The 14,581-nt window shown below is 36.3% G+C and overlaps 2 protein-coding genes across 2 annotated transcripts in view; one reads left to right on the top strand and one right to left on the bottom strand.

The window, feature by feature from the left end:
• The window catches only part of TTN (titin), a 201,585-nt gene extending 198,424 nt beyond the window's left edge, over positions 1-3,161 (top strand). The window contains exons 282-284 of the mRNA XM_053470904.1: positions 322-475; positions 753-1,025; positions 1,920-3,161. Coding sequence (XP_053326879.1) covers positions 322-475; positions 753-1,025; positions 1,920-2,218 — 726 coding nt within the window. The 3' untranslated portion in view covers positions 2,219-3,161. The remainder of the gene's footprint in view (positions 1-321; positions 476-752; positions 1,026-1,919) is intronic.
• Positions 3,162-6,996: 3,835 nt separating this feature from the next.
• Positions 6,997-14,581, bottom strand: PLEKHA3 (pleckstrin homology domain containing A3). Its single transcript, XM_053471436.1, has 8 exons — positions 14,280-14,581; positions 11,820-11,936; positions 10,986-11,141; positions 10,188-10,324; positions 8,923-9,087; positions 8,534-8,577; positions 8,045-8,145; positions 6,997-7,631 (listed from the first exon to the last, which is right to left on the bottom strand). The coding sequence occupies exons 1-8, from the start codon at positions 14,317-14,319 to the stop codon at positions 7,519-7,521; spliced, it is 873 nt and encodes a 290-aa protein (XP_053327411.1). The 5' UTR covers positions 14,320-14,581; the 3' UTR covers positions 6,997-7,518.

Below are 14,581 nucleotides of genomic sequence, written 5' to 3'. Positions count from 1 at the left end.
AATAACATTTTATTTACAATTTCATGCTAACAAAAAGAACATTAGAACTATAGTTATAACACAGATATTGTGGTACCTTCTAAAAATGTACTGTAGTTGTATCACACATCAATTATTATTTTACCATCCTAATATTCAAATCTGTGACTGTTATAACTGTCGGTAATCATTATTATTATAATTGTTGTAGCCAATGGCACAGACATTTTTACTTATGCAGTACATGTACCTTTTATTTATAAATAATGCATCATGCTGTCTAAATAGGGTGATGTTATGCTGCCTTTTGTATCATTTATCTTTTCCTTTTTTTTTTTTAAGATTTCCATTTCATCCCGCATAAGAGTGTCTCGTTCCAAAAACATCTACACTCTTGAGATTCAAAACACAACTGAAAAGGACAGTGGGAAATACACAATCAAAGCAAAAAATTACCATGGACAGTGTTCTGCCACCGTATCCCTAAATGTGCTTCGTAAGTGATGTTCTAGAGAATTTATGTTTATGATACCTACTTTACTGCACAACTGACCTGAATTCTGCCGAAGTGTATGTGTATTTTTTTTTATAAATTATATTACGCGTCACAGAAAAGCCTAGTTAACAGAATTTTAGAATGTGACATTTACTTGGTAAGGTTAGTTTCATATTTTTTTTCATTTACATAAATTACACAGTACATGTATGTTAGGTAATATGATGGCTTGCCTGAAAGTAATACTTTATAATTAGTTGTTTTACATTTTAAACAGGTCTTATTGAAGAACCCACAAGACAGGTTGTGTTAAAAACAGGTGGTGAAGTCAGCCTTCAAGAGAGTTTTGCAGCTCAGTCAATGCACATGTCCGCTAGTAGACAAGAGGCATCTTTCAGCAGCAGTGCTATTTCAGAAACCAAATTTGCAAGTATGTCTTCCATGAAAGAAGCATCTTTTATGGAAATGAGTTCCAGCAGCATCATGGAAAAGTCTAGCCTGAGGCAAATGGAGAGTTCATCTAGCAGAATGCTGGCAGCAGGATTCCGAGGTGAGGAAAATAGAACATTTAATATGTTGTTCTTTTTGATCTTGGGTTGGCATTGTCAGAGATGGGATATATTGGGGGTTTAATACTGTGATGAAGCCTATGAAATGCTAACACACACAGGGTTACATTGGAAATCTACAGAAGTGTAGTAGCAAGAATGAAAGTATAGGGGGAGACACACAATTCTTATAGGGATGATGGCATCACATGTTTACAAAGACTGATTTACAAAGATCAAAAGACACAGGAAACACAGGTTTCTTTACAGGTATCTTTTTACGGATACTATCAGAGACATTATTTACAAACAGGAACTACTGCTTTCAGCCTTTCACAGACAACACAATACATTATTTACAAACAGAAGGTGGTGGTTTAGGCCAATAAACCATTTGCCATTGTACATTGGCCTTTTGATATGGGATTCAAGAGCTACAATTGCACTTAAAAAAAAGTATCAGCCTGTCCTTCCTGTGAGGATGGAAAATCTTGTCTTGAATCAACAGGTCAAATTAGGACATTTCATTTTAACTCCTTCTACATCTATGACTGTTATATTTTTAGTATTCAGATTCATGCTAAAGTGCCTGATGTTGTCTGTATGCTACATCCAAAGGCATGGCATCTACTCATTATTATAAATGAAACTATATCTACACATTACTATTATGGAGTTGGAGGAAAAAGCTAATTGGAAAAACATTACATTAAAACAACTGCTTGTGCAAGCCCAGAGCCTAGAAACGTATATGAAGCTTGCCAGGATCTATAGATTTGTCCCTCTAAACCTGTTGACCTGTGATTTCTAATTTTCTTTACAATATAGGATTTTGTTTTTGGGAATATGAGTCGGAATAAACACTCATTTGTGTTTTTGTGTGTCTTATTTTAAAGGAGCACCTCCCAAAATTGAAGCTCTTCCATCTGATGTCAGCATTGATTTGGGAAAGGTCCTGACTGTTGCCTGTGCTTTCTCCGGGGAGCCCACTCCAGAAATATCATGGTCTCATGCTGGACATTCGGTCCCTTCTGATGAACAAAAGGGAAGAGTCCATATTGAAACAAGTGAAGACTTGACCACACTTATCATCATGGATGTCCAGAAAAAGGACGGCGGCAATTATTCATTGACACTGACAAATCCATTCGGATCTGACACTGCATCTGTGAATATTAATGTTCGATTACCTTAAATGATCAGTCATTTACAACCACTTGTACTTTTTACAAGTGATTTCATTAGAACTAGACTAACCGATTTGTAAATATAAAACTATTTTTGTACCTACCTGTATAAGACAAAGTCCAAATAATTTAACCTGTAACTCTTATTTGACTTAAGAAGTTATTTAAAAATGTTTATGACATGTACATACTGTATATAGCCGATTATACCGGTTATGGAGTTTTGTACCATATATTTTGTGACGTTTGACTATGCAACTGGAACAAACGGAGGGCAGGAGAAAGTTTCCTAGGAAGCGAATACCTTGCTCACCACTAATCTACGTGCCTCAACACTACGTTGATGACTAAGAATACCTCAACAGGTTGAGAAACTCCCTGTTGAAGACAGCCTACACCCAAGAAAGGATGCTCTACACGAACTATGCAAACAACTTACAAATAATAATTGTAAATATTAGATGTTGCAAGCAATTACCCTCCTGTAAGCAACACCCTAATATTTACATTATTCTAAGGACAAATGTTACTATTTTTCAGAGACAAATCATATTTTTGTTCAAAGTGCAAGCGGCCAGCACTTTGTTCATAAAATATTTCTCTGCACTCTTTCTGACACACTGACTTCCTCAACTTACTTTAAGTGTAACATCACCTGGCCATACCCTCAAAAAAGCAAGTTGAGAAACTCAAGTGCAGAATCTGTGCCAACTCTCTGGAGGTTTAATGGGTGCAGTGATTATGTGTGGTAGAATAGTTTCTCTATTATATGTTGTGAGAATAGGGCAGTTAAGTTATGTGCCACAGTTAATCAAACTGTTGTTAACAACTTCACAACCGTGCCTCTCACTTTTCTTTATTATGTGTTATGAATGTAGAATTATCTATTTATTGAACCTCCTGTGAGATAGCTGATTGATTGAAATAAAGCATGTTTTCTGCACCATAAAATGAGTTTGGGCTGTTTGCTTTTAATTGATTTACTTAAAATCTGGACATATTTTCACCTTTTAGACAGTAATTCAGCTTGTCATCTCTAGAATTCACCTCTTTAAGGCCTTTTTTTGGAAATATACAGAGGAACAGCATTTTTAGTTCAGATCACAACTAATGACAAATTAGACAGCAAACTCTAATGGTCTTCTACCACGATGCTCGGCCTCTTATTGACCCTGCCTGCAGACTCCTATAAAGTCCTACATAAGATATGATGCACCAGAGACGGTGGTTAGACTCTTGACTCAATGGATTAGGTGACTTGAGCAGTCACCCAATAAGACTGCGCCATGATCCTACATGATCCTAGTAAAAAATGGAAGAATTAAAAAGAGAAGGAGTGAGCCAGTCAATGAATTATTGGGAAAAGAGAGAAGTTAATAGATATGGTGCCACCATGGTAATGGTCTGTCTTTGCATAAAACCAATATGAAAATTGTTGACTAGTGCGAAGAGTTAACTAGGACACAACCTGCAGATGTACAGTTAAAATTCAAGATCTAGAAGGTTTGAAACATTTTATTTTCCAATATCACGTTGAACCATGGTTAATGCCTTACTATATAAGAGATCACATTAGCAACTGAACAAAAGAAAATAGATAGGTTAACAAGGAATAATCATCCAGATCCTAAGAGCAAGAATGTAGAGCATGACACTTCGCAAACCCTACATTTTAAAGTTCTACACCAAAATCCCTATATATTAGTGTTTGTAGATTTAATCAATATATACACATGTACCTAAAAAAATCATATTCCTGTTCTCGGGATCTGAGATTGATTTGTTCAAATAATTACACTAACAAAACAGTGCAGAGGTTTATATAAAAAAAAAAAAAAAGCTGCGGCGGCAACAATTACATGGTATACATGTGATTTTTACATACATAGTGCTTATTTTAGAGGTGCAGTTCCACTTTGACAAACATAAATTACATGCTCTAAGTATGCTAAGCAAATAAGCCTTCGTAATTCTTCAATTACACTTTTTAAAACCGTTTTCAGTTTCCACAGCAACATGTTATGGGTGCCTATTTTTTTCTTCCATGACATGAGTTCCTGGCAAAAACAATATGCATGTGGGAAAATTATACACAATTAGAAATTTATTTCTAGGCATTCTTTAGTACTAAGAATTGAGTTTTTAATGCCTTTAATTAAAAAAATGCTAAGATCATCAGCGTAGGAGGGACAGCACATTTCCAACAACAGTACAAACACAACACGTAAGTGCATTTATTGACTGAAAAATATAGAATTTGGAAAAGTGACAAACCAAAATGTGTCATTAATGTATTAAGATAAATAGCGCAATATAACCTGTAACTTGTGGGAAATCGAAAGAAGAAACTCTGCATTTTAGAGGGTAGATAAAAGAGAAGGCTCTGGTTTTCCTTTAGTTTAGAAATACAACCATCACAACATGTGTGTCAAAAAATGTCAGGGGGTAATACCGCCTAATTTTCTTTTGAAATAGGCAAGTTCTACAATCAACACATTTATTTATTTATTTTACAATTTATACAAAGGAGATTTCTAATTTTCATGTAATTTATCAGCATCCTCGAGATAAATGTGACTTTAACTACTCATATTGTAAGCAGAACTCGCTTAAAAAAAAAATACCAAAAAAACTGTAAAATCTCTTTATTCAGCAAACTGCAAAAAATTACAATAACGGTTTAAAAAAAAAGTGAGGTTTTATGATGGCTCAAATTCTGTAAGCCTTACAAAACAATGCAATCCTTAAAACGTATCTTTATTTTACAAATACAGTATTTTTTGGCATCTTCAATGACAATCAAAATGAAACCACAAACAAATTAAAAACAAATATTGCATCACTGGCCGTTGGCTCAGTTTAATATGGTGGCCACTAATACTTCAGTATTACACAATGTGCAAATTTTACACTGTACCTTTTACAACATGTACTTACAATGCTTATTTTCCACAAGCAGCAGTCTTTACACCAACCCCTAGTCACAAACCCAGGACTGGTTACAGCCTCTACATATAGTTACTACTTACATACATACTACGTATAGTAACGCCCCTAATATAGCTAATAATCACATTGTTGTCAAAAGCTGTCATAGTCTAGCTCTTTGAGGGTAGCTGTGAAAAACAAGTCTTCAAGGAACACAAAGCGTTCATTATTCAGGGAATGGCATATTCTATATACAAATCCTGGGCTATTCGCGACCCAGCTGCAGAAGGTAAGTAGTATTGGTAAATCCAACAAACACTCGTGACATGGATGAGATAAGTCAGAGAGGACATCGTAAGGTGTAACTGGGACTGCTAGGGGTACATGCAGTCATTAGGAGATCCTACTTATAGCATTGTTTAACCCCTAACTACTGGGCGGTTCTAGTACCCTATTTCAGAAGAAATGGGGCTTTCATTTGAAACCACAGAAACTTGCTAAAAAGTCATTGTGAGTGCTAGTATGCCAAAAACCTAAAAAATAAATAAAATAAAAAAACAGGGGCACCTAACGTATAGAATTTCTTCTACACATTAGTTGCCCCTGTTGAACACTTACCAAATATATGTTCCGGGACAGAGGAGTTATTTTTTATTTTGAATTTTTATCAGTGCAACGTGGATAGTGATCTCTCTGTATTGATTTAGTTTATTTTCATTCATTTTCATAAATAAACAAATTGACCATGCCTGCATTAACCCATTTTAATTTAGGGACATCATACTTGTATAACATTCTGAACAACTAGAGTATACTGGAATCTGAATATGTCATTGTGTAGTCAGCTGCCTGAACTTTAATATGTATATGTGTAAAGCAAAAAAGCGTGGGTACAGACACAGTACCACATTCACATAGACACAACATACACACATCCATGGTTATTAAAATCTGCTTAAAATAGGCTGCTAATGGGGTTTATTCGCTGTGCATCATAAAAGCACACAGGGTTGTTCTAAAGGTGGCATGAAATGTTCATGATTTAACTATACAAGAACTTCTCGATCATTCTTACAGAAAAAGCTCACTGGGGTTGATGTTGAAATGTGGCCAAAATATATGTCATATGGTGGCAAAAAGGGGCTCATATACTTAACCCTTACAGCATCCGTGGGACATACAATCTCTGTGCTGTGAGCTCCAAATAACTACACAGGGTTGTAATTTAGAACTTTTGATAGAATTATTACATGTGGGAAGGAGAGACTGCGGGACAAACCCAGAGAGTATGCCCAAGTACATAGGTAGATATGAATGGCTTAGAACATGGGTTTCACTTGGTAAAATGTAGGCGGTGGATATGATTGTCAACTTTGTAAATTGTGGGGAAAATGCTGACCGATCCAACGAAAAATATTTCAGTTCCATATATAAATTACTCTCTATCATATCTATAATGCAGCTTATTGCACCTAAAAATGAAGCATTGCTTTAAATCAATGTATCACCATGTACACTGATTTAATAACTCAAAGGTTTAATCATAATGAGCAACATAATAGCAAAACATTATATAATTATATATATATATACATATACACACACACACACCCTTCCTATGAACAATAATTGTGCAGCATTAAATAATTATAAATCAAACATACTGTAGGTTGAGTGTTTTGCCTGCCACTGCTGTAAGAAGACTTGCACTTGAAGTAAAACATGTAGTAGTTACAGACACAGAAGAACGTAAAGTAGAATGCCCACTGGATTTTTTTTCTCTATTTTGTCAACAAGAATTTAAAGGGAATCATAATCAAAGCATGCACAAAAGAAAACAAGTATGACAATGCACATTTTAACTTTTATACAAGCTCAACCCATCCTCGCGTATGAATAATTTAATATTTTACTACCAAGGTGCCTCTACACAATATTCCATTTTCTCACATTACAAAATATTTCTCCTAGGTGTACAATTGAAAATGGAGCAAAAAAAATCGTGTGTACATTATATACAGAAAACATTTCATGACAAACCGCTTTCAATTTCAATAGAGGAAATGAACCTTGTGGCCTGTGTATTTTACATTGTTACACAGACCCCAAAGGCGTAAATACAAAGCCACTAAAGTTATTGCGCGGGGGGGGGCTAGAGTCCTTCACCAATAATTGCATACTAAAAAGGTGTTTGTTCAAAGACGCACATTCAAACAACATCCAAATAAACTGTAGAAAGCTAAACTTGACGTTGAAGTTTTCTGTTAAAATACTATATAAAGTGCTGTGAAATCCTTTTCAGGGTTCAACAACTATACCATTTCACCAGCAGACATTGCATAGCAGTACTTCTACAAAATGTAGACTTCTTTCAAAAATTTCACAAAGAAACATGAAAATCGGCTGCTTCCTTCGACTTGGCTCGGTTCTCTTCCAGAATGCTTGTCGGACGAAAATTCCCATTAATCCCGGATATCGGACACTGCATAGGTCCTAGCAGAGCACATATTTTATTAGTGTATACACATAATCATATCTTACTTGCGAATGTAATATTTTATCTCATCAGTAGATCTATGAAACCTAATTATTAATGCTTGATTTCAGCCCATTCCCTGAACTATTTTATCTGAACACCAAGAAAGTGATCAATTGGGCTGCAGACTGGAAGAAATGCTTCACAGAGACAGGCTTGCTGTGAAGCCAATTGCAAAAAAAAAAAATATATATATTATATATATATATATATATATATATATATATATATATATATATATATATATATATATTGCATATAGAACGCTGTTGTGCTAATGGTAATGAAAGATCTTAGAGAGAAAGGTCTAAAGAATTCTATCAAAACTGAGAGATAAAATACTAAGAAGCTAAATAGTAATTAAACTTACGCTCTCTCTCGTCATTAAAGGTTTCTGTATCCAAGTAAGCACTTTGTCTCCTGTGAGACACTCGATGGTAAGAATTTGGTTCCTTAAAGGAGTGGTTAGCCCTGTAAATACATAAAAGGTCAGTCGTCATACTGAGCAAAATAAATCACCCATGAAAACAAAACTTTGACATCAGAGTATAAAAATAATATATGGAATTAATGATAAAAACACCCATCAATATTAGTTATAAAAGAGCTGTAGAATATGTTAATCATATATAAGAATATAACCACCCCCTCCCAGTTGAAAAAAAGAAAGCCCTCATCCTCTGTCCAACACAAATGGTTTTGTAAATAATTTTAGATTAATGTATACTTTAGAATTCATATAGCTCTTTTTGGAACAAAATAGCTGCTTAATGATAGTTTAGCACCATAAAATGCATTTTTTTTGGTAAGACACATTTTTTGCAAAACAATTAAAACCTAAACATGCACTCTTACTTACCTGTCTGACGAGTAAGTGCCTGGGTGGCTCATGGACCTCTTCATCTAAGAAAATTAATTAAAAAAAAAATAAAAAAGCATACAACACTAAAAAAAGAGCCATTTGGGTGTACTTAGCTTCTGCATTTTGGCTTTATTTTTGTTGAATAAATCATGACAGTATAATATGTATATGTAATTTTTAGACCTAAGAAACAGTTGATTGTTATGTCCTGATATATAAAACCATATAATTCAAATAGGGTGTACTTTTTTCACATGGCTGCTCATACGGTTTAATTTTGCAACAGCTTCAGCGTTGCCGTCACAAAATAGACATTAAATTAGTATAGGTATACAAGAAAACCTCACAACCAACTGCTTAGTAAAACACTAATATTTGAACCATACCATTTGGACCGGAGAAGGAGACACAGCTGATGTCAAGGAATCATGAGGGGGCAGCTGAAACATTTCTGGTTTAAATTTGGCATTTGCTATCTTGACACATTCTTCGAGTGTAGTAATAAATGTGTTGCAGGTTGCACTGAGCAAAGAAGAGGCTTCATTCATACTCTAAAAATGAATTAAATAACTTAGTTAATTTATTTCAGAAAGAAGAAAAATAAGAGGAGACAGCAAATATTTCTTCAATAAGGCTGTTACATGGCTTATGTTAACATTTTTGGCCATAAAAATGTATCATCTAAAAAAAAAAAAAAACAATTTGTATTTGGCACAAATTAGCCTGCTGGTTCTTTGTGTCAACCCGTAATGATTATGGAGAATTTAAAAGCCGCTATTGTTGGGGTAATTCTGTAAAACTACAGCAGTAACCTGGTTAAGGGACACTCCAGTCATTACTTTAATGTATATGATAACTGGGTGCCCCCCTTGAATTTGGGTAGTGTCCCTTTTTCAAATGCACGAGGGATTCTGCAGAACCCCCTCCCCATGTGTATTTGCCCTTTTCCACACACCCCCAGTTATGTTTGGCCAAACACATCTCCATGCAGGTGCCATACTCATCTCCAGCCAGCTGGCGCATTGGCTCCATAAAAGATGCAGGTGTGTGGGGGTCTGTTCAGACACCTGTGCCTCAGTGGGAGCGCTCTCCTGTCACTGATTGGCTTCATCCACCGTCAGACCAGAGCTAAGCTTTTTTTTTTTTTTTTTGTTACTGAAGAATGCTTACCTAAGAACTCACTTTAATCCAAGCCTGGAAGCAGACTACTGTTTAATCAGAACTGGTGGTCATTTTTTCCTTTTGACATTTCTTTAGAAATGTGTGGGCTTCCTGTAAAAATTGCTTCTACGTAAAAGAACTTATACTTTGCTGAACAAAACTGGTTTTCCACAATACACGTGTAAATATCTCAGTGACATCCAACCGGGACCAACTGGAGACAAGCTGTACAGAGACGTCTTCTAACTATTGGTTGTACTCTGACAGTATGGTTCTCACACCCCATGTTTGTACTATGACTAGCTAAGCAAGTGTGATTAAACCTTATTTTCCAATACAGACACAGCAGAACCGTAGACAAATGGTTTTCAGTTTATGTCACGCAGCAAGAACTGTCACCATGCACACAAACTTTGCTAAAATAAATATGGTTTTGTCCATTAATCTGTTGCTTCCCGATCAGCATTGTACGGACAAAGCGAACACGTACCTCCGCACTTGGACAGGAACGATTCTCATCTTGACTGACAAATTCCTTAATGGTATAAACCTGCTGTACCAACAAGTCACAATACAGACGAAGTTCTGACATTTTGGTTTTCAGAGATTCGTTAGTTTCATTTATTTCTGGAATATTGACAAATAAAAATGAAGATGATTCAGTTGTGTATCTTAGATGTGTTTATCAAGCTGAAAAGAATATTTTATAATCATTTTTAATGATTTGGGGACTTAAGACATATACATTAGTGTGTGAATAAAATCGGGTTTCTCAAAAGACTTCAAGTTAACCAGAGTGCAATTTTTGAAAGATACACAGAAAACAGATTATACATGCACATAAATCATACAGTATATATGCGAGCGCCGGAAAAGGAACCAACATAAAGTCGGCTCAACAGAAAAGGGTGAGGAATATTGGTATGCTAGTTATTTCTTAAAATAAACTTTGCCTGACAAAACTGCATGGGCGTGGGTTTTAGGATGGAACTAGCAATCGATACAACTTATGTGACATATTACTATACTATTATAATACAATTATGAAACTAAACAGAAACATAGAATGTGACGACAGACAAGAACCATTCGGCCCATCTAATCTCCTCATTTTTTCCTGATGTAGAGACTCGCACCTTAATTAGTCCTTGGTCCTGCCTTAGTTTCGGAATAGCTTTATCTGCCTATCCCATACATGTTTAAATTCCCTCACTGTAATAGCCTCTACCGCTTCTGATGGAAGGATTTACTATTTAAATATCACCCCTTCTGTGGAGTAAAAATATACCTTTTTCTTTCTTTGTCCTGTTGTCTGTAAGACAAGCTTTAGAACTTCCTAATGCAACTAGCCATCTTTGTCTCTCAGCAGCACTGACGGCTTTCAGGTAAAAGTGCTGCTCCCCTGGGATAATGAGCTCCATCCGTGTGTTGTCTGTTGAATGAACTGAGAAGAAATACTGTTACAGCACAGGGGTCATTTTATTTCTCAGGTTATCCCCCAGGAACTCCATGCATCTAACAGGCAATACTCACATTTGTTACAGAGACAAGGTATATATAGATACTGATGCTGTTAAATAACGCAGTTATTTTTATACTGCCATATCTACTTGAACGCTAGTATGATTTTGCGTACGGGAACCACTGGCACTGACTGCTTGCATGCAGTGATTCCATCATCAACCGTCACTCACTGTCCCTGCATTGCACGACACAATTCTCACAAAAATATAAGAGATTTTAACTAAATCCCTTTACATTTGGAAGACTAAGCCTGTGCAAGAACTTGGTATGACCCTTGTTTTCAGAAGATGCAGCTGCTGAGTAGTAAATGAGACTTCAGTCTAATATTCTAACTTCAATAACTAAAGAATGCCTGCGCGGATTTGCATGAAGGAAATAGCACTGGAGTCCATGCTATCATAAGACTCCAATGTGCACTTACCATCAAAATAGGGCTGGGTGCTCCTTTAAATTCATGTGTCACCTAGACAAGAATTCATTAAAATACCTGAAAATAAAAATGTATCTTGGCTTTTCAGTTTACCATACTTTCACATTTTTACCCCAGAAAACACGCGCACATTGTTCCAGAGGGGAACACAGACCTCCCTCCACGTACCTTTGATTTCACAGACTGCCATCTTAATGCTTCCTTTGCTTCCCTTGCAAACGTCATCTTGGGAATCATAGTAAGACAGAATGCCGTTGTCTAAAACAAACCACCGAGGTTGCCAACCTAAAAAATTAAAAGGTGCTGATGTATGAGAAACTCATAAATGTGTTTAAGAGGAACAGGCTTTTCAATTAAATAAGAACCCCAAAATAGAATAAAGGGCCTATTGCTTTATAAAAATAGGCAGGAAAGAAACCTAGAATACATTGTACAGATTAGATAAGAAGGGAAACAAGAGGGTGGATTTTTGTACCTTTGCCGATACATATAGCTGTGTGTACATTTATATCTGTCATATGTAAATAGTTATTTGTGGGGGAAATATATATATATATATATATATTTTTTGTGTGTGTGTGTGTGTGTGTGTGTGTATATATATATATATATATATATATATATATATATATATATATATATACACACACACACACAAAACTTCTAAGCCATGATAAACAGGTCTTGCGGCTCTTAGGGCAAATCCTTGAAATCCCCACACATATATAAATCACAAAAAGGTATCTTAATATGATCGCAGTACTTCCAACCGTTAAAATTCTGGTTTTGTTGGCTTCAGATTTTACCCAATTACAAGTGGGTAAAAGTGCAAAATTCATTAAAGGGACATTCCATCTATTATACGCACTTTAATAGATATGATAGCTTTGTGGTCCCCCTATTCAAATGCATGGGGGGGATTCTCACAAAGTATTTTGATACGCATTCTTTGTTTAGGTGATATCTGGGACATGCCTAATCGTGCCATAGCACCTGTTGTAAAGTGTTTAGTAAATCCTATAATACCTTTAACAAATACCAGATTAAACGCTCTCCTGCTTCTTTATGAAGCTAAAATGGGATGTCTACTTGTAGTGTTAAAGGGAAATCTATCAAAGCAAATTACACTTTGAAAACTAATTGGAAGCAAACAGAAAGAATGTTATGCCATTCAAGAACTTAGATGGATCAAATTGCTATATACTACTTATGTCCTCTTTACCCACTGTACAGCACTACAGAATATGATAGCACTATATAAAACAAATAATAACAATGTTTGGTTGTTTTTTTTGTTAAATCCATTCATATCAGTAAATCAATCATATCACCTTTTTCTCCCTCTTCCGTTATTACATATGGCCGTTTCGTTTTTTTGACACAGAAAGAAGTGTGAAGGTAAAAACTATTTACTAAACAGGCACGTCGGGTGTTACTCTACAACGTATGATCAGCCCGACAGGGCGCTTAATGAAAACAATGTTTTGTAATAGTCAGTTTTACATAAACAGGGTTACAACATACACAATGTTGCCAATTTGACGGATGATAACTGCACGTGATGTACTCAACATAATTCTGTAAGAAACACATTTTCAACGAAACCTAACCATTTGAGTTCTATGACACTAAAAGGAGGAGAGGTCGGGACATTCACCCCAAACAAATAAAAAAATAAAAGTTTAAAACAATTTATTCCATCCAAATGTTAAGCGCCCATGCTTCCATATAACAGACAACGCAAACAAATACAAGCTAAGAAGGTCCAGGCGACACTCACTGGTGTCATTCATATATTAATTAATTTCATGTTGGATAACCTGGTTAAAGATTCCGGTGCATTGCTATAGCAGTCCACAGGACTTCAGCTGGTGGGAATACTCAACATCTAGGACCATCGATGATGTACGAGCTACAAACACCCAACAAGCGGCGGAAGAAGCTTCAACAGATCTCTATGTACAAATAAGAAGCTCCTTCCTTTTATTCAGGAGGAAGCGGACAGCTCCCAGGAACCAAAGATCTTCCTACAAGGTGTATTCATTGTACTATTCATTGTATGAGCCCAATAACTGCACTAAACAATAACTGTGTCTGGGGGGCAAACTGTAACTACTCTAGGTGTGTAACACGTAACACTACGCTTGGCATGTTACCCCAGGCCAGGGTATAAGAACCACTCCTGATTTATTATGACAACCAATTTTTGTCTTATTTCCCCTAAACCTACCCATACAAAAAGCTTTATTCCTGTAATCACTGAACCAACAGAACGTATAATTGCGTTTATTTGCAATAATTACACGTATGACGCAGAGAAGGCCATTAGCTGTCCGCAATCATTACATAAATACATAGTTGCACCGAGTATCGTTACGGACACATTCAGATATTTGCTGGACGTTTCTTAATTCCATAAATTATAATAAAAGATATTCCCACGCAGTGAACTTCATGTCAAATGTGTAAAGAACACCTAAAGTTGTGCAGTCAGCTAGAACGTCTCTCTGGTTACTATGGTGACTGCACACTACATATAACGCTCTGTATAGCATAGCATCTCTATATTATTACGCTAATGGTAACATAACTATATGTTTATAGACGGCCATGTTGCATGCACCGTACCAGTGATATAATTGGTCCATTTGAAGAGAACCCCTTCCATAGCTGGCCTGAGTCCGGGGTCTGTATTCGCATCCTCTTCCCTAGCTGTGTCCTCAGGCACGCGGCGCTCTACACTCCCGAGTTCGGGAGGCGGCGGACAGGCCGACCGCCGCACGTGACGGTACCGCGGGATGCTCGTGCACCCACCACGGGCACTGTCCTCCGTCTCCCCATCCGCACAGCCAAACGCTGCAATCGCCTCCTCCCGCAGCCACTTCCCGTTCACTCTGCATTCAGCCGGCTAACGCTTCATTCACTTCCTG

Source organism: Spea bombifrons, chromosome 7 (genome assembly GCF_027358695.1).
Source record: "Spea bombifrons isolate aSpeBom1 chromosome 7, aSpeBom1.2.pri, whole genome shotgun sequence".
NCBI lineage: Eukaryota > Metazoa > Chordata > Amphibia > Anura > Pelobatidae > Spea > Spea bombifrons.
The sequence above is the reverse complement of the archived record's forward strand: the minus strand, read 5'-3'. Positions and strand labels throughout refer to the sequence as shown.